At 40.9% G+C, this 27985-nt stretch overlaps 2 protein-coding genes across 8 annotated transcripts; both read right to left on the bottom strand.

The window, feature by feature from the left end:
- Positions 1 to 904: 904 nt before the first annotated feature.
- Positions 905 to 11168, bottom strand: Nab2 (Nuclear polyadenosine RNA-binding 2). Of its 4 annotated transcripts, none has more exons than XM_087359604.1 (15): positions 11111 to 11168; positions 10850 to 10902; positions 9642 to 9684; positions 9105 to 9269; positions 7685 to 8470; positions 6760 to 7301; positions 6039 to 6278; positions 5406 to 5517; positions 5192 to 5320; positions 4903 to 5107; positions 3955 to 4223; positions 3113 to 3215; positions 2730 to 2863; positions 2284 to 2381; positions 905 to 1732 (listed from the first exon to the last, which is right to left on the bottom strand). In XM_087359604.1, exons 2-15 carry the CDS (start codon positions 10886 to 10888, stop codon positions 1625 to 1627), a joined length of 2973 nt encoding a protein of 990 aa, XP_087215730.1. In that variant the 5' UTR covers positions 10889 to 10902; positions 11111 to 11168; the 3' UTR covers positions 905 to 1624. The 4 variants fall into 4 exon arrangements, with proteins under 4 accessions (XP_087215730.1, XP_087215731.1, XP_087215733.1 ...); XM_087359605.1 differs by having other exon boundaries at positions 11099 to 11129; XM_087359607.1 differs by lacking the exon at positions 11111 to 11168 and having other exon boundaries at positions 7685 to 7868; positions 8328 to 8470; positions 10850 to 11092.
- A 666-nt stretch (positions 11169 to 11834) lies between these two features.
- Positions 11835 to 26894, bottom strand: LOC110827766 (putative sodium-dependent multivitamin transporter). Of its 4 annotated transcripts, none has more exons than XM_087359721.1 (14): positions 26736 to 26894; positions 26470 to 26605; positions 21465 to 21606; positions 20177 to 20398; positions 19502 to 19726; positions 18720 to 18835; positions 17646 to 17765; positions 16896 to 17046; positions 16505 to 16651; positions 15972 to 16196; positions 15286 to 15497; positions 14703 to 14922; positions 14158 to 14314; positions 11835 to 13494 (listed from the first exon to the last, which is right to left on the bottom strand). In XM_087359721.1, exons 3-13 carry the CDS (start codon positions 21588 to 21590, stop codon positions 14204 to 14206), a joined length of 1875 nt encoding a protein of 624 aa, XP_087215847.1. In that variant the 5' UTR covers positions 21591 to 21606; positions 26470 to 26605; positions 26736 to 26894; the 3' UTR covers positions 11835 to 13494; positions 14158 to 14203. The 4 variants fall into 4 exon arrangements, with proteins under 4 accessions (XP_087215847.1, XP_087215846.1, XP_021915426.2 ...); XM_087359720.1 differs by lacking the exon at positions 26470 to 26605 and adding an exon at positions 22298 to 22515; XM_022059734.2 differs by lacking the exon at positions 26470 to 26605 and having other exon boundaries at positions 26736 to 26893.
- Positions 26895 to 27985: the final 1091 nt, after the last annotated feature.

The raw sequence follows: 27985 nt of genomic DNA, 5'->3' as shown, positions 1-27985 counted from the left end.
GGATGCTAGGTCGCCGACGTTTCGAGAACAGGCAACTCTCCTGATAATTATCGTCGTCGTATTTTTTAATGGAGTCGAACAGAGCTATTACGATGAAACACTGCGAAATATTAAACAGCGGCTATCTGAATACACAGAAATGCATACGATCAACTAACACACGTTTCTCGACCAGTGCCAAGTTTTACTGGACTGGACCACCAAAGAAACTGAAGGTTTAAGACACACAGGAGCACCAACAAAGTTGGAGCAATCATTTGGACACACTGCATCCCGTTGCCGACCGACGGGAAGACGAAACGTGGAACGACCAAAAAGCCATGACCGCCTTGGGATTTGGATGTAGCCCTGCAAGGATCAGGGTTCATTACCACTTTGGTCTTCTGGGTCATGTTCCAGCACTTAAGACAGAGGCAGTAATTTCCTTTGAAACACTGGTAACGCATTTTGCCTATTTTACAGTATGCAGGGCAAAATAAAACATTTATAAACTCATTACCACTAAAAATTCATAATCACCGACTGTAAGGCAAGATTTCTCTCTTTGTTGCAATGGGGCGAGACTATGTCTCTGTGAAAACGGGCCCATTGCACACCCCCGAAATGATACGCGAGTGAATATGGGGCAGCGGTGCAAAGATAATGACTGAGGAAAACTGGGCATTTGTGGTAAGAAGGTAGTGACTAACCACCTGAGCTATGTCATGGCCTCTCAAGCTGCATTAGATAAAATAAAAGCACCAGACTGCATCTTCACTGAGCACGGCCTTCAGTCGACTTCACACGCCGCGCCGTTTCGGAACCGGGACCTCTTCACAGGCTTCAAAACGCTGGTGCGTTCCCAGTTCCGGGACAACCGGCAATTCTGAAACTCCCGCCACACGCACTCAAGAGAACAACAAAGTCTGTGCAGTTGCATGGTTTATTAGGGTTCAGTTGAACAAGCACAATTATTGTAAGCAATTTACAAAACCAGATCTTTCAAAATGAATAAGAGTGCGGTCGGACATTCACCAAGGAGCACGCTGACATCAGATCTCAACACAAAGGACCGGGTTACAAACCGCGGCATGAGCCGACTCTCTCGTCCCTGTCCAAAAACCAGCGTCCTGCTCCAACTAGCACGTAAAACGCACATCGACAGTGGTGCCACCTGCTAATAATTCATTCATACGAAAGTTCTGACGTCTGTTTTCCCAAAAACTGTGGAACAGGTCTGAAGCGTCACGTGAATGCAGGACAATCCTACAGCCACGGTGATTTTTCAATGAGAACAAAATAACAAAACTTTGTCTCACACTTGTTCATCTCTCTGCCGTACTACGTCAGGAACGCACTCAGCGAGGCTGAAGGGGAGAACAGGGAACAAGGTATGGGGGGGGGGGGGAGTCAATTTGGAAGTACCGCACATTTCTTATAACATGCAGGAGCCAGGGGTTAGCCGGTCATCCGCGAAAACATTCGGAAGACGCGGCCGTGAGAGGATGGGTTACAATAATTGCGTGAATTATTCATATCTTCTGGACAAAGATTAAAACATACAACAGCGCAGTCTGACATCAAATTCTTAGTCCGTGGACCAATGTAATAAAACTAGTACATGCTGCATTACACGTCAATCAGATCACAACCTGAAGGGACAAAACCACTTTAGTTTGTCGGCTGACGGAATATCTTCGTGAAGAAAGTTGCAATCTCTCTTCCTGCTGCAGTAACGGCCGTACCGGCAGGGCTGCAACAAGAACAGCGTTTCCTGTGACCACACTTCCGACAAATACGCACAAACACATTTCATCTCGTGACTTACACACAATCTGGGCAATCTCGAGCACATGCGACGCGCCAGTCGCGAATGCTCGCTACCAACTGATCAATAAGAATTGACTCCATGAAGCAGGGTGAGTCGAGATAATTCCCACTCTGACGGAACCCAAAAATTAATTAAAGCAGGAGACTGTGTCTGTGTTACCCAAATTCCCCCCTTCCTCCCCAAAATATTTTGTTTTCCATGCATGCTACATGCCCATCCCACCCTCCTTACAAAGCCTCTCATTACGCTATTTTCCCTAGGCACCTTGTTCTGAAACACCTTCACTCCACCTCGAAGATCAGAGACCAAGTTTCACACCCATGCAATGCAATTCTTTGTAAGCTTTAACAATCTTCATGTTTCGGGACAACTCTGAACCTCCGGATTTACTCTGTTCGTGAATACGCCACATTCTAAAGTGATTTATTATGCTACGGACAGACAGACTACCACACTCGCGCTCATTACCGTACCTTGGGATGCAGGAACCGACAACTCGCATTGCTGCACTTCGGCAAGAATCTGCAAACCTGCTGCGAAGTTCTTCCTGCTGATGGCGTGGTTCTTACCCCTGAAATACATGGACACAGTTTGTAGTGTGAGCGGCGCAACGAGGAGTTTCATAATTTCTACTCTTCACCAAATATTCGGGTTATCAAATTGAGGATGACGAGTCTGGGGACAAAAAACAGGTACAAAACTCGGTTGGTAAACCTGAGAGGAAGACACTAGTTGGGATACCTGGTCACACACTAAAGGAAGATATTAAAATAGATCTTGTGAAGACTGTAATAAATCTGTAGTGCGGAGAATTTCTTGACCAGCTGAGAGACAGGAAGTTTCTGAAGGAGCGCTCCAAACCATGTTCACAGTTCAGCATCACACGCACATTAATCTGACTTCATGCTCAATACTTTACCTGATGAAGTGGCGCACATGTTACGTGGACTAGCGTGTGTGAACGGACAGTCACGCCGGGTACAGGACGCATCAAATTTGCAGTTTGGATGAATGTACAGACACTTGTCTCCGAATTTACAACTAGGAAAAGACCTGCAAACAAAAACAGTCATCACAGCACTGGAAGGCCACGACCAAACGCAGCAGATCAATTACTCGACACCATCAAAACACATGCAGGAACACCTCTGAGCAGTAATTAAATGGAATTCACATATTCCTTTTCTTCTTCTTCTTAATTATAGGCTATTCAATGATACATTATACAGAATAGACGTAAAATATTTCTAGTGTAGGAGTTGGATGTCTTCTGGGATGTTGCGCCACGGAGCACGCACTTACTTGCAAGGGACAGTTGGGTGCACATAATCGCACCTGTCTCCTGATCTGCAGGCTGGCCAATACTTGCATCTGTCCTTCACTTTCTGCTTCAGGACGTCTGCAACTGCGGCCACAGAAAGGAACAACTCAGTCACAACGCATCTGGTTCAAAATGTTCGCAGAATTCATCGTGATTGACTTTGTTTACTGGTAAAAAAGGTTACTCTTTGTACGTACCCCTCTGTAGCTACACACATTTTAAGGGAATTAAATACTGACATGCTTCAGAGTTAACATTTAATTTTGGTTCATATTACACCATTTTACATAAAACCCTGAATTAGAACACAGAAAAAAAAATTCCAATTTTACTTAAACAGAATTTGATAAAATGTAATACTGAGATTCCTTCCTAAAAATTCAACATAAAAACACGATCAAGTGCTCATTCAGCAAATGCTGTCAGCTTGTGCTTCTGTTATTCTGTCCTAAATCAATTTGTTTCCTTGAAAACTCAAAATGCATCATTTGAAATTTTTAGTTCAGTCAATGCAGTGACCAGGCTGCATCCTGGATAACTGTGGTTAAATTTTCTCTCTTCATCGCTACTCCCGACCAGCTTTGGGGCCCGCCCAGCCTATACAATGAGCACCAGGGGCGCCTTCCCTCAGAGTAAGCGGCCGTCTAGTGCCGAGGTTGCAGAGGTGTGGACCTCAGTCTCAATTTCCCACACATCCTCACGCCTCGTGTTTTGACGAGTGCCGTGGGCAACTTTACCATTAAAGCAAATGCTTAAACACTGTAACTACGATAAAGACAGAATCCAAGAGAGTAAAGCACAGAGCTGTAAATATAATTACTACCTGTAGCATCAGGGCTGCCGGACTTCTCAAACAATATTGGCGATGACACTCTTTTCTCTCGCTCTTTTTCCGTCTGTATTCCTCTGCTCCTGTGCACTTCCTTTTCTTCATACTCAGTTGCTGACGATTCAGAGTCCACGTTCGGACTATTCATAACGACTGAAGATGAACGCTCCTTCTTTTGAGAATGCAGACGAAATATTGAAGGATCTAAACCATCCAGCGTCACTACAAACTGAGGGCTTTCAGCCCGCGAAGCCTCAGGCAACCTAAAATAGACTATGACTGTCAGTAGTTCAAAAAATGCAAACTAAACTACAGTGCAAAAGAAAATAAAACGAGTCAGGATCAAACCAGGAAGTGCCACTCCTCTCTCGCAGATTTGGCTTCGAAATGAACAGCAGAGGCTCAGCTTCTGTTGCCAACAGTGACACACACGTCTCAACTGTCAGAAATGAAGACTACCGATGAGATGCAAAGTTTGTACCAACTCGTAATAGGCCGCAGCTTTCAATCTACCCCCAACCCCACCCAAATGCAAGGTGAATTCCAATTTACAGTGCACGCATTTTCAAAACACTCTTTTTCCGATTCTGCAAATTTCGCTGGTATTTACTTTCATACGCTGCCGACAGCTAATTAACAGGGCGTGTCAACAAATTCCAAGAAAGATACACACAAAGAATTTGAGGTTCTGAAGGTGAGCATGAAGACAGCCGTCTTCTGGGTTGTAGCAATGTGCATTCTGTTATAAGTTTACCAATGTTACAGAAGTCCTGATGATGAAAGCAGCAAGGACCTGTGAAAGAATGGTAAACTTCTAGCAGACTGCACGCTGTTGCAGTCGACAGCCTTCTTTAAAGTTACATCTGTTATTAATCTCTGCACTTTACTTTAGTGAAGTCTGACCCGAGCTTCGCGTCCGTCGGAAACGACCTGAATGCTTACCTGACTGACGATGTTTCGGGAAAATCCAGATCCTTGGGCCAGGATTCTGCCAACCTCTGAACTTCGCCTGTCTCTTCACTTTCTGTACTCGGAGCCACTTCAATCAATTTTGCACTTTCTTCTTCATAGTCTGAAATTAAATTGCCTCCCTCCACTACTTCTTCAGTCTTGGAATCCACTGTATCAGGGGGAGGAGGAGGAACAACTGTAACAGAGGGCAGCAGAGAAATATAAGTACTTACACAGTAAAGAGTTTAAAGAGCTGTTCAATGGCCCGAAATGTACTTACTTTCTGGTGCTGTGGGTTTATCTGAAGAAACCTGTATAACAATTTTCTGCTGCAAGTTGACACTTGAGATGGACCTAGATGCTTCCAGTTTCACTGGAATCACTATGCGTTCGACACCAGATGGTTTTCCTAAAAGTAATTACATGATAAAAGATTACTCTCCAGATGTTTCTTGTCTGTTGCAATCCCACGAGCATTTGGTCTCAGTTCTTACCCGTCACAGGAGCGTCCTCATGTGGCTGCATTCTTCTGTTAGGCAAAGTGATAGCAATCTTATCGCCGCCTTTGCAGTCTCGAAACTTCCTCGTAAACAGACCGCCAGGGCGCTGAAATGATGTTTTATACATGCTTCAAGGATTGCAAAACATAGATAACAGAAAGATTTAAATTTCAAGCTGTTGTATGAATTTCTGAATCAAACAGTAATATTATAAATAACCAACTCCACGCAGAAAAATCCTTCTCTAGAAGATGAAAATTCCTCATCTATTCATTAGTCTCTACATGAAACTGCTACTGGGCCGTAACCAGAAATATACAGACCCAGACTGTCCCCTCGGCCACACTGAAACGTTCTTAGAAGAAAGAAGTAGTGGCACATCCGCTGTTCAGGTTATTCATACATCTGGATAGACTGTACCATAAAAGAAGTAATTTATACAATTGTAAAACCTTAAAAGCTCCCTAAACTTCACATAACATTAAATGAGCAGAGCCACTAACAAATTCATCCTTATTTACCATTCGTGAACATCTTCCCACGTCTATCAGCACTAAATCTGTCCTGACGTCCCAGCTGAAACAGAGTCACTAAGTAACACAAGAACTGGAAGCTATAATGACTTACCTCATCTGGCTCAACACGTTTTGGCGCACTGGCAACAGACTTTTGAGCTTCTGCCATGGCTTTGAGGATGAGATTCTTGTTGGCTTGTAGAGATGCAGGAACCTTGGGGCGAGGTTTCACACGAACCACTGACGCTACAGACCCAACAGCAGGATTAGTGGGGTCATACTCTTCCTCTTTATCTGCAGCTCTCCTACTCATGGCCACTACTCTCGACAACAACGGCCGTTTTCGAGACCCCTGCGATAAAACCAAGAGCAGAACTCAGTAGACCACAGCCTGGCAATTGAACCTACACCCTCTCTCCTATGCAAAGGCAATTCCAGTGAAACAATCAAAATGCTGCCGTATGTTTTCTACTTCCTCCCACAAGCGCTACGTGAGGAGAAATGGTCTGTCAGCAGTCACTAAAATGTTGTCATAATAAACATTGTATCAGAACCATTTTACGAGTTCATGATCAAGACTGTTTTCAAAACACATTTATTTTCTTTCAAACTTTCAGTGGATTAGAATTATTTTATAGCAATATCGAATTAAAGAACTGACACTGGATTTCCATTTTACATCTTACTGCTTCATAAACAGTATTGTGCCAAAATATCTGCCGAGGTGGTACAAAATGTTGAATTCAAATATTTTGTTTTGGCACCCCACAGTGCCCACCCACTTTCATTTACATCAAGGAAGACGCAAGTGCATGACCCGTAGTTTCTATTACCTGATCTTTGTCCCCAGACTGCTCTTCCTCCAAAGGTCTGCGCAACGTCCTCGGTCCCAACTGTTCTGTCTCTGTGTTGATGTTCATCAACCTGGACATTCTGCTCACTGCTGAGGGCGCAACGTGTGCCACAGAAATATTACGTTGTTCTGAAATACTGCTTCTGTTACTCGCTGGAACTATGTTACATCGCCTCTCTTCTCTGTGTCCTGGCACACCATCAGACACCAATGAACCAGCTTTCTTGATGTCTGTCACCAGGGGAATTACTTTATCACCCAAACGATCAGTGATGCGGAGCAATGATGAATTACTTTCATGGGACAGCGCAGTAACCTTCCTCAAAACTGAACCCGAAGTCACTTTTGCACCGAGCCTGTCTGACAATTGGAGCCCTCGCACGCCCGACTCACTTTGTTTATCTGCAGTAAATGCAGTTTTAGTATCATCAATTCCCTTGCTTAACGCTGCAGTAACGATCTTCATAGAATTCATGCCACTGTGACATGGTTCTTTCGGCAACTCAGCATCAAGTAATTCTTCTGAAAAGAACGCTGAACTCAGTGACTGGATACACAGCAACACATTTTATCACAATCATGAGGAAAAGGCGGCTGCAAATCACATACATTCAGGCATAATACGGATATTTTATTTACTTTTTTTATGTTCAAGGTGGAAAGAAAATGTTATTCATCTTCTTACGCAATATTCTGTCTACCTCTGAACTCATTCTAATTTTGTTTAAAATTTAGAGTCAAAATCTACCATTGAATTTAAATGTTAGTAAAAACTGAACAACATGGACCATTCAAGTATTGATTTTTACAGCTTTACATTGCACGGCGCAAAACCTGTAAAAACCCGTGCTGGAAGGAAAACCAAACATCATCTACCAGTAAGAATGGACTGCGTACACAGTTACCTGCTTCAGCATCAGCTTTAATGTTGATGAAGTCTTCGTCATCATCGTCGTCACTCTGCATCAAAACAATCTTGGTCCTGGACGCAGTCGCACTTGCTTTCGCATCGGCAAGAGTTTTCTCCTCCGCGCTCCTCAAAATGACGAGCTCTGCGATGTCCAATTCACTCCCGCTGCTTGTCCCTTTCTTTATTGGGTTCAATACAGACCTTTCAGCCACATTAGAAGATTCCTCCATTGCACTACAAATAATTTTACTAGAAGCAATAGTTTTCCCTGCTAAACTAATTTTCCTGCAAACAGATTTTCCCAAATATATTTCATCAGACCTGTTTTGAGAATCTGGCGCAATCTGTGACATCCCTATGGATTTCAAATTTACTCCGTCTCTATGCAACTTACCAGAATCATTTGATGATACAGAATCACTACACGCTGGTGTTTCACTCAGCTTAGTAGTGCCCAATGCATGTGAATGTGAACTACTCTTGTCATTTTGTTCTTCGTCAGTTCTCGACTGACATTTACTTATATATTCATTACCCTTCTCAACATTAACCTGATTACTAGAAACGTTCTGATCTAAACTCAAATGATTTTTCGTAACTTCCTCCAACTCTTTATGCTTTCCTGAATGTTGGTTTACATTCTCTGAATCATCCTTGGCATCTTTTCCTCTCGTCTGTTCGCCACTCCGTCGACCCTTCTTCTTTTCTGAAGATTTCCTTCTCTTGTCCTTCTTGAAGTTCTCTCCCTCGTTTTCGCCTGTGGAAGATTTGCGCTTTCTTTCTGAAATGAATTTTTAATTAAAAATATTTTCCACACTTCACAACAACGTACCTACAAATTCATTCAGAGTGTACACTCATAATGCAAAATGCAGTGATAAAATACACCTGCAAACAGTGGACATAAACAGGCAGCAATGCCCTCATTCTCAACCAGCAATCAGATGTTGTTAAACAAGCAACTGATAAATCTAGTTATATTTCCCATGAAACTGGGAAATTCATCAACAAAATTACAAACGTGTGATTACACTTAACTCTAACCTCACTTAATCCCCTAAACCACAAAGTTTATCTGAATAATACTTAAGAATTCAGTCCGCACCAAAAATAAAACACGACACTTCCCTATTACAAATATCAACCATTTAAGGAAATAATCACTGTTTATTCTGAGTCATACAAAACACATAAATACACTCAATGGGCAAAATCAGGGTTGCCTACACAAAATGCCATCAACATCATTAGTACATGTATCACATTTACTGTCACCATTTGATGTCGAAGGGTTGTGACACCCCAACAGCATTTAATATGCACAGCCAAGATGCTTAGCCAACAGCGGATATGAAGCGATGTCTCCACACCCTCAGCCCTGAAATGTTGTGTGTCAGAAAAAGCACACGACTCACCTAAACTTGCTACCGTAACTTCCTGCAGCTTCTGGAGTACCTGATGTAGCCATCCTGTGAACTCCTCTGTATTTGATCCCAGAAACAGCTGAAGATCGTCATCCATCTGTTCACGACTCCTTTTGTTTGCCACCATTACCATAATATAATCAGGTAATTCTTCATCTGTCATAAAAACGAGGACACAAAATCACATCACTGAAAACTCTCGCGCAGATTTCCAAGTCATGAGACATCGTTATGCGAGAAACTCACGATCACTACACTATTAACAACTATAATAAAATACCAGACACTAGTAAGTCACATAATAATGAAAGAAAAGTACCAAACTTCTTCACAACAAAAAAATTTGTTCAACACCGGTAAGTGTGCCTTTTCGTGCACGGTATCAACTGTGGTAAAGTGATTTTTGTAAGACACTCGCATACATACAAACAAATGTAATTGTTTCCACACACGTGACTTAATTAACAAATAAAACAATACGAATACTCTACAAGGCCATCTTTACTATAACTGAATAAAAGTACTTACCAACATACACTCCTAGTTCCATCAATTTCGCCTTTATTGCGCTCTGGAACACAGAAAACATATTCTTTAGTACCACTAGTCTTTCCACCCAATGCCAAGATCAGCAGTCAATTCACTTCACATCACATTCTCACAAGCCACATCTCAGCAATTCATCTTAATATTAATCATTCCCTAGGTATTTCCCTAACCATAAGTTTTATGTCCTGTTTTCTTGGACCTTGTATGGTATTCTGAAATCAGAACTATGTTTCAGAAACTGGGTTTGTTTCCATTAACAGGCAAAAAAAAGGAGCATGGCAATACCTTCTTAGTCAGGCCCCTTAGACACTGGACAATCTTAGCTTTTCAATTAAGTAAGTTTTGTCAATGGCACATAATAAGGCAACTGAAGCAAGAATTGTGGACATACCCACAAAGACATAAAAATAAGACAAAAGGAAGAAAATAAATCCATACATACCGAAATGCTGGGCACCTGAATTGGCAAGATTATACAAAATCTGCCTACCACTAGTAGACAGAGACCCTACCTCGTTAACGAAAAGCGTAAAATGATACGGCAGCTGTGGGAAATGCCTCATTTAAGTCTGTAGTGTAGCATCCCAGTGTGTAATATTGATTCTTGGTTGTGCATCATTCTAGAATGACATGGGGTGCAGTAATGGTGCTATGAGATGCACCACACCCCACATCATTCTACAGAGATGCACCACAACACATACAACTCAGCAAAAACACACTGCAAAGCTGTGCAACAACATTTTTAATAATAAATTTTTACACTTTAACTTTTAAACCATTGTAACTAATTTAAAACGTTTTAATATATAATTTCATCATTATTTCTTGGCATCGGGAGGTGAGCCTCAGTGCACTGGCCACATTAACTACAAACTATGTATTATGAAACAGTGTTTATAAGTCTGGCGACGATTCCAAATTTTGAGGTTACAGCCGACAAATTTTATGTACAGCATCTGCACGAATTTCGTCCAAGTAAAATAATAATGTAACATACAAAGCACGCAACAAAATCAAACTCAATTAATGTGGGATTCTATAACTATTTTAATTTATTGGCGTTTTACAACTGCCTGGCTTATAAAACTTCATGGTTATTTTTGTGGATCACTATGCCTTATATATTTCAAATAAAAGCGTAAAACTCAATTAATACACATAACTAAAATCACTGAAAAACTCACCCGTATTTTCTGACTCACTTCTGCCCCTATACCATCCATGATTAATGGGAAGCCTATTAAATATACACAATTACTTTAGACTTTATCAGTCTAAACCGCAAACTAAGAGTTCACATTACTCAGTCATGGACACAAACAAATGAACACTATCGAATAATCTGACTGTTACAAATTAACGAATAATACGAGTACAGATTAATACCGACACGAATATGTACAAGAAACAACCGAACGAAATTATTCAATTACTTTTATTCCTACCGAAAACTGCAAACACCTCGAATCCTTCAGCTCTAACTCGGACCACAGATTAAAGAGTACAGAAAGACCCGATATACAGTCTCTGGCGTCACTGTTCTGTGCCAATTGCTAACCTCGCAACGGAGGGGGTGTTGGACGAAAAGGACATCTCGATCGTACATAATGGCTAAAATCCTTCCATGCCGTGTGCTTTCTGGCTAATAAAGAAAAATTTTGTATTTCTTTCTCATCACCCCATATGCGCTGCATGCCCCACCCACTTCACCCTCCTTGTTTTGGTCATACAGTCTCCTGCAAGTATCCTGTTCTCACCCACCCTCAATGTGTTATTCTTTAACATGAGAGACCAAGTTTAACACCCACACAGAATAGGTAAAATTATAGTTCTGTTCGTTTTTATCGCTACACTTTTAGATAGCATCCAGGAAGATAAAAGACTTCAGTAAAAGGTAGTAAGCATTCCTCAACTGCAATCTGTTCTTAGTATCTTCATTAATGTAATTAAAAAAACACTGAAGAACCCCAGGAATTGTTAACTTTGTGACAAAATCATTGTGTGACATCTTGTATGTAGTTGATAACAGTGATTTCCTATAAAATTATTAAAATCAGATGAATAACAATACAAGTTGATGTTCAATACTTTAGAAGTTTCCTGTAGTCTTTACTCCTTTAGATAGTTTAGAAAGTTTTAAACTGATGTTTCAATTATCTTATACTCCAGTAACAATACATAAACAACTTTTTTATTTAAATTGTAAACAGTTACAAATCAAAATATTTCATTTTTGTAAATTACAAACAGCAGATAATTTAATGTCTAAACAGAGACATGAGCATAAAAGACATGTACATCAAACATATGCAGTGTTTTACTTGGAAGACATTTGTATAGACACTTTTTATAGAACAACAAATTGCATTTGAAGAACCAAAGTATAGTGCATGTTCACAAATCTGTGAGCAAGGAACATTTGCAGTAAAAGAACATGAAATTCATTCGCCTTTTTAACTTAGTTAAAGCGCCACATTTAGTAAGCAGTGTGGTGGAATAAAGTTCACTTCACTTAGTTCATTGTTCTCATACTTTGATTCTTTGGAAGCACGTATACCTCTATTTCAATGTCACCATCTACTTGGAAAGGCTTCAACTAGGAACATGGTAAACCCCCAAATTTTAACTAAAATGCTGTTGTAGCTGTACCTCTTAATATTTATGTATTTACATAAAAATTATACTTCCTTTGTGAAAATCTGTACAGTCATAGACCATTATATACCTCTTCCTAGTTCACTGCTACATTATATCAAATAAATTAATTAATATCTCCCTTCTCCTTCCACCCAAGATGGTCACTGCTGAATGGCTATCAAAATATACGTTACACCTTACTGAAAATATTATAATGTAGTAGCTTGCATATTACTTGGTCTTGGAGCATGAGGTAGTTCAAGGCATGAGGCTCATGTTTCACAAGCTGCATGTAGCACAAACAGAAAATAAAATCTTAATTAAAAATATTCATAAAACAAAGGAATACTTTCACAAGCCACACCTAGAGGATGCGTTCAACAGCTTAACTCCAACCCGTTCTAATATCTCTTTTATTTACAAAAGAATTATTCAATGATTAAGAAAAGAGTGAGAGATGTTTTCAACTTCCTTCAATAGCGTTCCCATGGTCTCATGAATGTGTTTTTGATAATGAGAGTGATCTGGGAGCCAGCAATAAGGCACTGCACTTCTGTGTCAAACATCTTGGGTTTGAGACTGACCGGAAATATTTCCAAACTTTTGTGCTTGTTTTTGCTTACACTCACCTCTAATAAATGAACAATTTTGTGATTGTAAAGAATACTGACTTCATGCTGAGGCCTGGAGCTTGTGTTAAGCCGAAGATTCCCCGCCAGCAGTCATCATCAACACCTTTTACAATGAGTAGCGCACCTGCCATGAAGAAATTATTCACAGATGCAGCAGCCTGGATAATGGTCGGATTAAAGGACACATATGCTACGAATACTATCACAGCTGATGCAGAGAACAAATACCACTAGGTCAATAATATCTGTTAGGACCAGACTTAAGAGTATCATCCATAATTTTCTTCATACTGAGTAACAGTGGCCATTGTTATTTGGAATGATGAGTGCTTTACAAGACGCACACACTTTGCGGTTAGTTCAGATTTGGGACGGGATCCTCATCCCACCACAAAGTGTTGCAGTTGACACACAAGACCAGACCTCTAAGTAATCCAATTTTCTATTTTAAAATACTGATTTACTCTTATGAACTCTGTATGATTCATACAAAAATAATGTTGCATAATTAATTATTCATACAATCTGTAATCTTCTGCTTGGTGTTCAGGAAGTAAAATCTGTAAATCAGAAATACCTGATTAAGGAACAGAGTAATATAAGCTTCTTAGTAACAAACAAACATAATATTTATACAATACTAGCAAAGTGTATACTGTGTATAACATAAATAGGCATGTTATACATGTGGGAACTTTTGTACTTGATGGTTATTACTTAAGAAATGAGAATAATAATTCTTTGTGACAAGTGGCCAATGAGAAACACAGTCAGCCTTCAACATGACAATTCCAACCTCACACTGCACATGTGACACAGGAAAGAACACATGCTCATGACCCCCTCAAACTACCGCCTACTTCAGGTCTCTAAATATCACATGACAGGCCAGAACTATAAGAACAATGACGCGGTTCTCAAAGCTGGTTGTAAGGTGCTGGAATAGATTTCTACTATAAGCTCATGCAGTGCTGACAGAAATGCACTGATCATTCTCAGAGAAGCGATGGGACATATTTAGGTACGACACACAGTACCTGTTTTCTTTCATGAGCATTTGTTTTAGTGTACAGTAAATGTACTCATGGTTTTTGGTATGGTCATTGTAGGTTGCTCTCATGTTGACTAAACTGAAGTAACAACCGCATCAAATGTCAGGTTTAAAGGCCATGGTTTCAAGTAAGGCGCAATGCCATCTGCAATCGGTTACGGTGTGACTATACCTGTTATGTGGGCACTGAGAGCCTTAACACTTATTTTCAGTAACTGTTATAATGGTGTTGCTGCAGAGAGTTTCTGGTTCTCGTTATATTCAGGCACTCTATCGGCATCATCGTCGATTCTGATAATTTTGATGCCATTCTTTTCCTTCATTGCCACCTAGAAACAATAAGTTAGTGACATAACCTTTACAAGCGTACTCATGGAAATTTAACTATTCTATCTCGCGTGCAGGAAACGCTACTTCCACACCAACATTTCTGCTAAGTTCCTCACAGTCTTATGTTTTATGATGCTGTGCTGTATGTGGTTTCTGGTGGTTTGGAGAAATGTCTTACCTCCAACCTTGAAAACTGCAATCAACATTTTCACCACTGTGAAACCTCAGACCTCATCCTCTTAAGTTTAGTTTCCAAGTTCTGTCTTGATTTGTTTGACACACTAACAGATGTGGTTTACAAGTGCAGAGAACTCAACTTTAAATCCATCAATTGACTAAACGTCAAAATATTAAATAACAGATATCACATTTATAAGTTCAACTTACTTCATCTTCATCATCTACCGGTGCCTTTGTCTGGTACCTCCGTTTGACATAGCCCCGAACAAGAGGGGCAAACAGGTCTGGGTTATGCACCGTCTCTGGTTCCTTACGACACCAACTAATAACGTAGCTGACAATGATACCAACAAGCAGCGTCACCAGGAAGCCAATCACAACATACCACATATACGACAGTTTATATAGAAGAAAGTAGTCATCAGAACTGTAAACATAGAGAAAAGCATGTTTATACGTTAGTCTGAGGGTAACACTTAACATTACATTAATGATAAAATAAAGAACAAACGCATCCTCATATTCAGTCTGGATTCATCGGACTTTGTGTCATATTTTTAAAAACTAAAAAAGTTACTTGGAAAAATATTTCTACAGCATGTTAAGTTACGCTAAAAATTTGATTCGATCTATGTATCCTGATGATGTGTCCTATATCAATAGACTGACCAAACTGGATGCATCAAACATAATTCCTAATGCACAACAGAGAAAATCTAAACATATCATCAGCCATAATTTCCTTATGCTGTAATTACGAGACGAAGCCCGCGTCTTTCAGGGGTCTCACCTGTCAGCAGCCCTGGTAACTTCAGTTGTTGCATTTTGAATCAGTCTTGTCATCTGAACCCTGCTTGAAGCACTCATGTTCAATAAATCAGTCTGTATTCTTGGTGAACAACTCTCAGTTGACATAGGCAACATTTTTGGAGGGGGCTTGGGGCCACCGAATCCAATCCACAGTGACAAAGCAATGCCAACGAGGAGCCCAGTCACTGCCCCCTGAAACAAAACCACAGCAAAATACAACTGAACGTGGTATGTGATAGGTCTTACTGTTCAGTCTTTGATCAGAAAATAATATTTTCTGGAAGATTTTAATTCTCTTGATTTACTACACACATCCTTCACCATCTACAACTATTCCTGCATGAAAATATGAAGAAAATTGTGTTAGGCTTTATTTCCTGTAACTCTGGACGTTGGGTCTTGAAGGATCAGAAAGGAAACTGTTAATAACACTGCAACTACAAATATATAGTGCTACAGATAAGAATTAATTCTTTCGTTACTTCTGTACAGAAGATAAACACAGAAAGGCATTTCAACAAGAAAAAAACTCTTCCACTTAAATTTACATCCAAGACTGTGTGTGTATTTTTTTTGTTTCTCACATCTCAGCCTTCGTGAACTAATCATCCTAAAATCATGAACAGCAAATTAACAAATTTAGTAATGGGCTGCAACTAAACTCACTATCTGATTGACCGAGGGAAAGAACATCCCCAACGTGAATAACCCAAACAGCGGTCCACCCACAACTCCAAAGATGGTCAGGCTCGCCTGGAGAACACCGCCCAGGTACTCTGCAGCGTAGGCCATACCAAGACACAGTAGCCCATACAGCAGCGCCAGTATCTTTGAGATGAACCCACTCCAAACTTCGGGTAGTGGTGTGCCTTTCAGGCTAGCGTAAGCTGGCTACAGAAAGCAAAAGATTCAAACCAGGAGACAACAGTTAAGAAAGACTCCATGTCAGAGGCCAGCAAGTTTTGCAACTGATTGGCACTGGAACACCGACACTCTTTTCAGTGTTGAAACAATGACAATGTATCACCAAATTTGGCACCTGAACACAAAAATGGACACTTTCATAAGCACACCACAATTTTATTTATGTCTACAGTACATCTGAGAGAAGTACTAATTTGGAATGCATGTTCCCCATGTAAATTCCAAAGGGACTCGCTCATTAATGGACAACATGTTGGTACTATACCAGCTTGTACCTTGAAGTAATCTTCCAAAGTCACAGCTGCAAGAGAGTTGACAGCTGAGGACACAGTACTTAAGGACCCACTGAATATACCAGCAACAAACAACCCTGGGAGGCCTGGGAGGTGCCTCAGACTGTCCACTACGTAAAGAGGCATCAGCTGGAACAAACAGACTGGATATTTATCTGCACAACAACAAGTAAAACATCATCCTCTTCAAAAGAACTGTACGATCATCCGATAATTCCTTATTTGGGGCCAAAATTTGAGCAATTTTCCACTATTAGTACTGCATCAAAAATTATACCTAGCAGAAAATATGACTGATTAATATGGCTATAAAGTGAACCCAAACGCACTGGTCATTCACAATAAGACAGAGGGATCATGTACGCTGTCATACCTGGTCGTAAGCAGAAATTCGCCCAGCTTTTAAAGGATCACAACCACTGTACTTTGAGTAAATGGCGAGGCCCGAGAACGAGGTGCTCAGGCTAAGCAAAGTGAGAACAGGCCAGCTGATCCACAGGGCCCGCTGCGACTTCTTCAAGTCCCTGTTCCAGAACACAAAGGGTACAAATACTGCAAGTCTCATTTCTTATCTAATGCCACATCTTAATCAGCTGATTACATCAAGACCTCAGACAGAGAGAGAAAGAAAAGTAGAAAAGTTGACGTTGGACATTAAGGCGCAGTTGCTAGAGAACTAGCTTTGTTCTGACGCCAGCAAACAAATGAATGCAAATGCCTTTTGAATAAGCGTGTTACTGCACATGTATAGAAGCAGCAATGCAAAATAAGAATGAAATTATATACCATGCAGATGAAGACAGTTCATGCACTAATGTTCTTGCAACAGAAACTTGTTTAAGCTTCCATAACAAATTATTGTAACTCAGACACAACGTCATTCTTTTTTTGGGACCGCCATTCCCTTTCTTTCACCTACAACGCAATATAAGTACAGACGTATACGCACGTGAGAAAAGTGACAGATGCGCACACATTACTGCAAAACAGCTGATTCAAACACACTTAACTAAACACCGACAATCAAGGGAAGGTCCTCATCTTAATACATACGATCTATTTCTCCGGGTTAAAACTTCACTGTGAAGTCAAGGGTCAGAAGAAGTATACGAGCTGCACTTACTTTAGAGTCAGCAGACGCTGTACTTGAGCTTGGTTCACAGCGTACAGTGACAAGTACGTCAAGCCTCCGCCGATGATTAGACTCCACCACGTGTGGCGCACAGTTGGATCAGGATCAAAGCTGCGAAGCAAAATGAAAGAGACTCTCGTTCACGCAGCAACATCGATGCCACACAGGACAGAAAAAGCAGCCTAAGTTACAACTCACAACTTCATTTTAGATGAATTTAAAAAGAAAGTTGACAAAAATGTCTCTCTTAGCTTCCTCCACACCTGTCTGTCCGTACGTAACAACTCAAGAACAGATGAATGGATTTTCATGAAATTTTATATTCGGGAGCTTTATTAAATTTTTTTAATGAATTTTCATTTTTTTCTAAAATAATACAAAACAATGGATACTTTACACGACCTACTGCATGCATTTGTGCGCACATAACTGACTGTGTATTTATTGCAGTGAAAAATGTTTCAGACGCAAGTTGTAGAGTAAATTAAGCTTTATATGTACGTCTCGCTGTTTCTATTCTGTCATCTCATAATACGAGAACTGTTGAACTGATCTTTAGAAAAATTATATGAAGGTCCTTTTTTGTATTACATTATTTATAGAAAAGCATAAAAAGTTAGCATTCAGAAAATAAAAACAATAATGATGATTGTTTGTGGTTTATTTAATGATTCAAACCATAAAGTGTTGAATGATAGGATGAATAATGCATTGGAAAGAATACGGAATGGAGTGGTCTAATTGAAGTTACTGACCTGGCATTTGCGTAGAGGGACTGAAGGAAACCAAGTCAGAACAGCCAGAACTAGGCCAATTTTTAAACCCATAACCCTCAAAATATGAATCATGAGTGTTAACCCCTTGGCTGCGATGACGATGACAGAAACATGTTAATTCGGAACACATTTGTACCAAAAGGAACAAAGTCATGAAGCATGCACGAGAGGCGAACATCTCCACCAAAATGCTCTTGCTTGGTGCCTCGTCATTATGACTGTGCCGATAACCGGTATTAAAAGATCTGAACACCGAGCTAAGAGACAGAAGCGCCGAGCGGCAACTCACTTGTCAAATTCAACTCTGCTCCCATTAACAGCTATCTCCCACACTTCTGCCAGACCTCCCGCATCTATTGTAGCTTTGATAATCACCACGTAAACGGCCACAAACATTAACAGGGACTGAAAACAAAGAACTAATCATCACGTTTTGATGACATAAACACAAGCACATAAAACAATTATATTGGCCTGACATAATGTAGTTAACAGATGTTGGGGAGTCCTTCTGGAAAGCATCCGCTTCAGACACGAAGCCCAGGAGACAGGTAAACAATACCAACATTTGCCATCCTTGTATCACACCCAACGCACAGACAAACCTTCTGTTCAACCATTAACCACAAAGATTACAAGACGAAATTAAAAGGTAAAATTCACTTGTAAACTCTTTGGCTAATACCAAAAATTGAGTAATCTGTTTATAATTCTTTTAACTTGGCACTTTGCTTCGCTTTCTTTAAAATAATGTCTTTCTCTGATTTAGTAAGTTTACTTGGCCCATGATTTAACTTAGGTTGATATTGTTTAATTAGTATTATTAAGTAATTATGTAATAACTGTAATTAAATAAAGTCAACTGATATTATTAACTGACACCAACATTTAATGACAACAAACCTTCTAACTTATCATTTATAATCTGTAAATGAAACGATAATCAAAACAAAGGTTCTAGGATTTGAAATCATGCAAAATGTAAATAAACGTTCAAAAAATATCAATAGGATCTCCTCCTCGACCATGACAGAACAGAAAAGCAGACTCTTTGAACATTTTCCGACCCACCTGAAAGACGTCAGTAACAACAACAGCTTTCATGCCACCGATGGTAGAATAGAAGGTACAGACGAGGCCAATACTTAGAACAGAAAGGGTCTTCGAAAGACCTGTAACAGCCTCCAGGGCTAGGGCCGGAGCATACACCACGATGCCCATATAAAGGACCATCTGCAGGGAGAACGCGATCGAAGCGGCCAGCCGCGCCACCCGTCCGAACCGCAGCTCCAGGTACTGCAAGAGAGCGGTACATACAGAGAGATTACGACAGCTTCCCAAATTACACTTCAAACTTGTTTTCTGTATGAGATGAGATTTTCAGTTCTCATGGCAGTCTGCAGGGTTGCAGCATCCCAGGAGCAGTGATCCACATTTACTTTATCAGTTACGTGAGGAAGATTGTGATTTGGATGGAATGGAATATTCTTCATAATGTTGGTGTTCTGGGCAGACGCTGTTATTTCAGAGGAAGACACTTTATCCATCGTCAGAGCTCAACATTACAACCCAGAAGACCAACATCAAAATTTTCAAATAGCACAATTACATCCTCTTCCAATTTAGACAGTGTACGTTATGTGGTCTGGAAAGTGTGAGAGTTGACGCGGAATATGAAAAATTCGTAAGTCCCCATGACGATTCTTTATTTAATGGTAGTTTTGTTTTTGTGAGGACAGCACCTACATGGTAGGCACTAGTGGCTTGCAGTTTGAAGAACACTGGAAGAAAGCAGTATGCCGCGATGGGGGTCGCCAGTCCGTATGAAAAGTTTATCACGACGAACTGCGTCCCATACGCATAGTTCTCCATAGTGACTCCGAGAAGAGTGATAGCAGACATGAAGCTGGCCATCAGGGAGACAGAAACGGGGAAAACGGACAGATTGCGGTCCCCCAGCAAGTACTCCTGCAATCAAAGAACTGGCTCATTAGTCACATATTGAAACAGTGAAACTTCAATTTGAGATAAACTTTGTTTCACTTCAGAAAACAGATATTAATGCAAAAATGTTACAGTAATGAGATCTGAGGTTCTTCTGGTGGTGAATGTGACGCAGTTGGTCTGTTCGAGGTCGTGACAGTCCACTTCATGTCACAACCTACAGGACCAAATCTGACATTAAAATTCTTGAATATGTCAGGTCAAATTTTCTCAAGTTTTAAGCAAACAAACGTAAAAAGATAAAAGATTATGCAAAGAGGACTCTGCTTTGAAATGGTTACGCAGTTTATGTGTAGGGCTGTCATTATTTAAAACGACACTGTTCCGCTGTTTTCCATTCTAAAAGTGTTCTGCACTGAGCACACGAGCAGTGAAGCACGTGCCTGTGTCCTGGAAGCAATCGCATCTCAATAACTTCGGGTACCGGTTTTAACGAACATTCGTAATGGAATTTCCAGCATTTTAACTGAAAATGAAATGTCCAAGCATCAAGCTAAAATTATTCTGAAGTGTAATTTTGCAACTATCATAAGTCTGATAAGAAAACTCTTATTTTCCTCGGCCTCAGAGTGACATCGGCTTATGAATGAGCCCATAGATTTTCACATTTACTTACAGCTTCAAATACCAGAAGAAAATACACTTATTGAGGGAGATCTATTTGTCTCTAAGCAATATCAGCGAAATGTGGTCAACTCATTTTTCTGTAAGACTTGTCGCTTCCATTCAGTCTGTCTGACTTTATAAGATCTGATCAACAGAAGTAAGCGCACATTTGTTACTGAAGATAAACTGCAGGGTCGCACCTAGCAGTTTGAAATCCATCAGGAAGAAGTTTCTTAAAAAGCGTGGGGAAACTATCAGAGACACAAATGCATAAAATCTTTTCTTCAGTCACTCTTTCCACACGAACCATCCTGAATCAAACTCGACTGTCCACTGAGAAGGGCCACCATTCTACTACTTTAATAAAACAAGCTCCCGGCAACGGGCTTAATGCTTTGAGGAGTTTTGCGGTGTGATTACTGACTTGCGTGGTCTTCTGCCTGCCTCCAGTGAAGCGGTAGTACACTCCGATACCCGCTGAGATCAAGAGCATAGCGACAAGGACCACGTAGTCCCAAGTGCTGAACGCTCCCGTGTCATCTTCTCCCATCACTTCTTTTCCAACCCTGGAAACAAACGAGGCCCAGTCAGCGCCTCTGTTGGCGAGTTTCATTACCCTTTAGCTTGCTACGGCGTCTGCTGTCTCGCACCGTTGTGTTCTTCACGGCGACCCAGAATACGTTCATATTACACGGACTGTACGCATATGATATCTGGCGTCACGCCAAGGGACAACAGATAAAGAAAATACAATTAAAAGCAAATGTACTGCTACTCACGAACACCTAAAAATATGAGACGTTATAGCTCGGAAGATGTCAATCTCATTTCTGATTTGCCGAATTTCACAAAAGAAAAAATGTTTCAGTGGTTTTTCTTGACATGGGAGTGACTAAGAAAAAATTAGCTACTGCTATTAAGGTACAGCGGTACACCAAGATACTGGCAGCGTTAATTTCAAACTAATTCCTTAATTCCACTTAAGTTTAGAATATCTGATAAGCTACAAATCCCTCTCAATTGTTTCATTACCATTCATTTGAGGTAATTATGTCACCCGGTGGCAATTAAATGTAAATCTGTCTTTATTCAACTCGAAACCACACACTCTAGAACAAAAGGGAAAAGGCTGAGACAGAACAACGCTTTCTCCGAGTGTCTCCCGCAACGTCGTCTCGAAGTGCACTCGTCTGATTGTTATCCTGGAGGCCTTAAAACTGATAACGGGCAAGGGAACAACTTTTAAATGTCACTTACTCGAGCTGTGTCCTCCTGAGCTTCCAAGTGCAACGACGTCTGTTAAGAACGAATTCCGGCAGCCGTTACAGCGGACTCACTCGACTTGCAGAAATTTCGCTTCAAATGTCGGACAAGCCGCGGGAATCGGGAAGGAGCGATGCGGAAAACGGTCGTGGCGTCTTCTGATGTACTTTCCCGGAAATTATGTGTACTTACTCCTACGAGCCGAGTCCTTCCTGAAAAGCCAACAAACAGTCCCTCGGCCTGTACATTTTATGAAACCCGAAGCACTTCCGTTTCATTAAAACGCGAACGCGGGCGGAATCTCGTGCAGCAGGCGACATTTCGTCGCATCAGCTGGACGTGCACGAAAGAGGCAGCCATGAGAGCGAATTGTCGGCTTCACGCCCGCGTCATCCATCACTCTACTCCGCGGAAGAAGCTCCCAGAATGCAACGACGAAAAAATAATCTTTGTATTATTTAGACGACCTTCGTATTCATTCATCTCGTCAGGTAGACTCCACATTTGCAGGTTATGCCTGAATTCTGGAGTAAGACGGGCGGACGAATTTTACGTAAATCAGCAAAAAGTAGTTCCCCCCCCCCCCCCCCCCCCCCAATGGCACTAAATGCCACGAAAGTTCGCTTCGCGGTTCCGTCATGCGCTCTGCGCAAATTACGTACGAGATAAAAGTCGAAGAGGTGTTCAGGATTTGAAAAACTGGGCCCAGTCAACGCGCCTGACCACGTTTTTCTTTTCGTTTTCCGGTTCTTTTTGGCTCAAGGTCAGATCCGTGTATTCGCGAGCCAAGTGCGGAAAAGGCGAATTCCTTCTGAACCGGCGGTCAGTTGCCGAGACAGAAATCAGGTCTATTTTAAAAACCTAACCCAGGACACAAAGAGCAACAAATCAGGACTTTTTTTTGCTGTTTGTAGCGCGTGAAATGCTTACATCACAGTACGAAGTTCGATTCGTCCACTGCTTATTTAATACAACAACGGCACAAAGGCGGGTCTTCGATTTTCTCCTTATGTTTGTTGTGTTTATTTACTCTTTAATTCTTCTTCTTAGCCTACTCCCTCTTTCGACCGGACAGCGTGTTTTGGTGACGACTCGTCTCAAAAATTAACAGCGGCCATCAGATATACCGACACTGCGAACACGCAGGCCCGAAACGTCGAACCCAGAATCGGACGTATGGCAAGATAGACGTCGACCTTGGAGATTTCTGTCCTTGATCGGTAAGGGGCAGAGGTCGCGTGTCGCAGAATCACACGGCACTGACAAAAGGGTGGGTTTTGTTACGTCGTCTCCAGCTTTATCACTGTTTATTCATCCACTCTTATCTGTCCTCCGCCGATCACATGCGAGACATTTCATTACTCGAGGACAGACCGTGACTTCGTTAAATTTGTTGGATATAATTTAAATTAATCGCACAGATGCCGTGTCGTAATTGCTGGCTTGCGTAATTAATAGACACGCCAATTCACCGCACGTCGTGTTCGGGAAGTAACACCCGAAACGAAGGCCTACTTGGCCGCCATTTGTATTTTGCCATCTCCCTCCAGACTTATGTTGTTCGCATGGTTCTGCTACCCCACGTCCATGCCCCATCACTTAATTGCTCAAAGGAGCGGCACACAGCGCCTCCGGCTCCACCCGGAGCTCAGCGACGCAATCCGCCTTGTTAGCAAACACACACAAGGACATCGGAAGGCTTGAATGACTTGTCTGTCGTGAAATGTGACTGGCAGAAAACACACGGGCAATTGCCATTCAGGTGGTCGTGGGGCTGTGTTTCTTACGAAAGAAGTGACCAGCCCTTCCTTTCTACGCGCACCGCCCGGCCATTTCGTGGAACAACTCGTGTGTTCAAATATCCACATTTTAAGTCTTGAAAGGCGGCCATTTTCTGGAAATCACAAAAGAAACACACTTACCTTTGACAATAAATGACGTCAAGGAGAATGTTGAATGGGCAAACGGGTCCTGTTCTTTACGATGAAAATAACAAACAAATTAATAACCGTGTGGTCACTTTCCAAACATGGCTGCGTTACTTGTAAATTCAAACTTGAAAGTATTTTCTTCCCCAGACAAGACATGACAATTTATACGCGAACAACTGACCTATATTTCCATATTGACGTAAACCAGGTGTTGTAGTTGACCATTGTCAAGAACTTAATCAGTCTGTCATCAGATATTATCAGGCTTCGTATTAACAAACACGAAGCAAGGGTCTCGTCTGCTATTAAACCTTGATCCCAACAAAGATCGTATCGGTTCGTTGGTCTCATCAGATACGATCTGATAAGAACCGAAATACGAAGGCAAAATTCCAAAAGGCAGGTTAAAGCCCGTCGCGTGGTGAAAACATTGTGAAGTTTTTGTTTGTTCTCTCGCAATGTACACTCGTAGTTTGATATTAACGTTTTGGCCAAGCGTACTGTCTCCATCTTCAGGGTTTAAGATGGATACGGTACGCTGAACGATCATCAAAGGACCGAAAGGATATCAGCATCATCATATGACTAACACAAAACGTGCCATAACGATCTTGAAAACTGGCGGCCTTCACATTATATCGCAAACTCAATCTTTAAATCGCTGGCGTGAAAAAAAGTGTAAGAAATGTAATAAATTCTCAAGGAAACTTAACTCTCCTCAGAAAACAGCACTTCCAATAATTCCCCAACTCGATCATTAATGCGTAGTCCGACTAATTGCTAGAAATGCTAAGGTCAACACGTTTATTGTTGTCGACAGTGGCTGGTAGATCGTCCGCAGTTAAATTAACTGACATAACGAATGGAACTGACAGGGTCAAGGTTATCAAGATATGCAGTTCTAAATATTTACGATTATGCGAGACGCAGACGTGTCCTCCGCCGAGACAGACCTCACTACGTGACGGCGAATAATATGGGCACAAATGACGAGCGACGGGAAACAGAGGCACACGAAAGCCGTGCCACAGCAAATGAACGAATTCTCATTTGGTTAACAGCAACCTTGGCCGTTCACAGTACACACGTGACGTAAAAGAAGTTTAACTGATACAAGTAGCGATATTCGGTTCGCTGTGAAAACGGGCAGAGAGAAATGACTGGTGGTTGTACAACCGAAACAAGGATCAAACACACGGACTGTCAAAATGCGAAAAAATTAATAAGATGCCTTCTTAAAAACCTACATACAAGTCAACAAATCACAGCTCAACAATAAAGTGTTAATCCACGAACATTTCCCAAGGCACAATCTTGTAAAACAAAACTTGTTTTAAATTAAATTAAAGTTATCTCTTACCCGTCACCAGAAGACAAAGAATTAGGTTTTGTCCAGGGCCATTAGCTGACGACTTCAACATCGATTTCAAAAGTACCACAGTCGAAAGTTTAAACAATAGTGTGCAACGAGATTAGCTTCCCACGTGACCCTACAGTAAGCGCCCAGAATAGGCATCTCCATCAAATGTCTTGATTTTTTCCTCATTTCCCTCACTTGCTACATAAAGCACGCGAAACTCAGCGTCTACTACGGCCCGCTTAAAAAAGAGATGGTTCACTTTTAATAATTCCATAATTAGGGCAAAGCTTCAGAAACATTTTTCGTTCCTCTACTATCCCACACGCACACACAAATGTGAATTTAATTAAAATATAAAACGGCGGTACACAAGTGACTTGCATTTTAAACTTCAAATTTATTGAACTTGGGGTATTTCGGGCCGCATGTAGTAGAAAATTCGAGTACCGAGTCAGACCGCAAAAAATATCGGAAAGGACCACACGCTGCCTGCACCATGTCGACCAACGGTCACACAAGAAAAATGCAGATCACTAAGTTTGCGTTTGCTCTTACCATACGAACAAAACAAATCTGGATGCATAGTAATTCCTTCTGTTACTTAAGCCAAGGAGATCTTGTTTTTCACACATATTTCATAAAATATTACTTCCGGTGACATCTGACATTCGTATGCTCGTGCGCAAATATCTGCCGCGATCTGCAATTTCGAATTGGTGTGGTGCCTTGTAGCAATCAATGCCTGAAATAATATCTCCATATTAAAAGAGTCCCGTTGGAGCATTTCCTTCCTTTGAAATAAATTATAATACAACTTAAAATATTAATTTCCCATTTCTAATTTCATGCACTGTTTTTCCTTTCGGACTCATTACCTATAAATATTCCAGCTTCAACCATGTTAACATAGGTAAATACAGGGCAGTTGGGCCGATGCCAACAGCCAATATATAATGGACAAGAAAGCGATGGGTAACACGCATTCGTTGTTTCAGTCATTAAAACCGATCACTGCAACAAATCACTAGCGTAACTCACAAGCAAAAAATTATGTAAATTCTTCGCACAACCTGTACGTAATGCCGAATCACAGTACAAACAAAGACAAGCACAATACGAAATAAAAACACTTCTTACTCACCGACGTATCAGTCAGCCTGAAATGATTCGGCAAGCAGCGTGCACCTTACTGTGTTTATCAAGGTGCGCGTACCAGAACCATTACAATCTTCCAGCACACACCGCAGAACGGGACCGCAAATTACCAACGGAATTGAACTTGCGCATGCGTCGAAGATGGCGTCACTTGTCCATAAAAGTTATTGACCGAGTTTCTTTAGTCAGCAGCAGCGCCATCGGCATACGCGAGTACAACAATATTGAACAAATGAAGTCTTAAATATTCAAAACTTTGCACTTTCCGGTTCCGTATGTTAATGATATGCTAATGAAAGAAATTCTCCCATATATGCTGTCCGTCCAACCAACGTCTTCCTTTCACTTTTGTGATCTTGTAAACGGTTACTTACATCTTACAGGCATTTATCTTCACCTTTCTTCAGTGTAGATGAAAGCTGTACATTCGTCCAAAATGTTGGTAACCATGTGAAAGGCCACACAGTGTCACAACCCTGCAGACCACACTAATAACCATCATGAAATCCCCAGACCTCAGACTGAATCTGCAAATACCTTCTTCCAACAGATTCTGAATTTATCATCTGAAAATACCGCCCAAGAAATTACATTTATGCCACCAAACCTAAAGATGATACGAGTTCAGATCAAACGGATATCATCCACACAACAAAAGTATTTCCTTTGTGCACCTCTTTGAATGAAACAAAAACTTAAACATGGGTCACAACTGCAGATGTGTGTCATATACCCACATTTCAAAACTTGAATCTGAACTTCGTAAGTGTGGCTTCCAGTTTCAAACCACACTTTTATGATTTCCATTTTTGTTTAGTGACCTGTTGAAATCACACTCTTACAGCATCACTCAAATTTGATTAATTTCAAACCGTCTGACAGCCATTTTCTGAAAAATGGCTCATTCTATTGTATTATAAATATTACATAAAACGTTCATATGACCACATCCTATAAATCAGAAGCACTTCTCCATTCAGAATTCAATGATTATATAGTACTATTGACTGACAAAAAAGACTAATTTTTGTTCACATGTCATCAAAATCTGTGAGCAAAAAATCCTCCATGAGGCCAAAATCAGGTATCATGAAAAAAGGAAATGAGAACTGTCCAGTAAAAATCAAATTTGAATTTCACAAAAACTGTTTGGCAAGAGCAATAAAATGTGAACTTTCTCAACTAGAATCAAGATTCTTTTAGGTATTGAGAAAGTTCACGAACAGCTAAAAATTC

Source organism: Zootermopsis nevadensis, unplaced genomic scaffold, assembly GCF_977971745.1.
Source record: "Zootermopsis nevadensis isolate Lab colony 2312 unplaced genomic scaffold, Znev_1.0 Znev_ptg000032l, whole genome shotgun sequence".
In the NCBI taxonomy this organism is placed as follows: Eukaryota; Metazoa; Arthropoda; class Insecta; order Blattodea; family Termopsidae; genus Zootermopsis; species Zootermopsis nevadensis.
This window is presented reverse-complemented; position numbering and strand designations above follow the sequence as displayed.

Coding starts and splice junctions, on each gene's coding strand:
- Nab2 (XM_087359604.1), bottom strand. CDS start 10,888: ATGGATGGTATAGGGGCAGAAGTGAGTCAGAAAATACGG. Junction 7,302..7,684: donor TAAAGCTGATGCTGAAGCAG/GTAACTGTGTAC, acceptor CGTTCTTTTCAG/AAGAATTACTTGATGCTGAG. Junction 1,733..2,283: donor GTCGGTTCCTGCATCCCAAG/GTACGGTAATGA, acceptor TTCTTGTTGCAG/CCCTGCCGGTACGGCCGTTA.
- LOC110827766 (XM_087359721.1), bottom strand. CDS start 21,590: ATGGGAGAAGATGACACGGGAGCGTTCAGCACTTGGGACTACGTGGTC. Junction 20,399..21,464: donor GCAGGCAGAAGACCACGCAA/GTCAGTAATCAC, acceptor CTTTGATTGCAG/GAGTACTTGCTGGGGGACCG. Junction 14,315..14,702: donor CGGTAGATGATGAAGATGAA/GTAAGTTGAACT, acceptor TATTGTTTCTAG/GTGGCAATGAAGGAAAAGAA.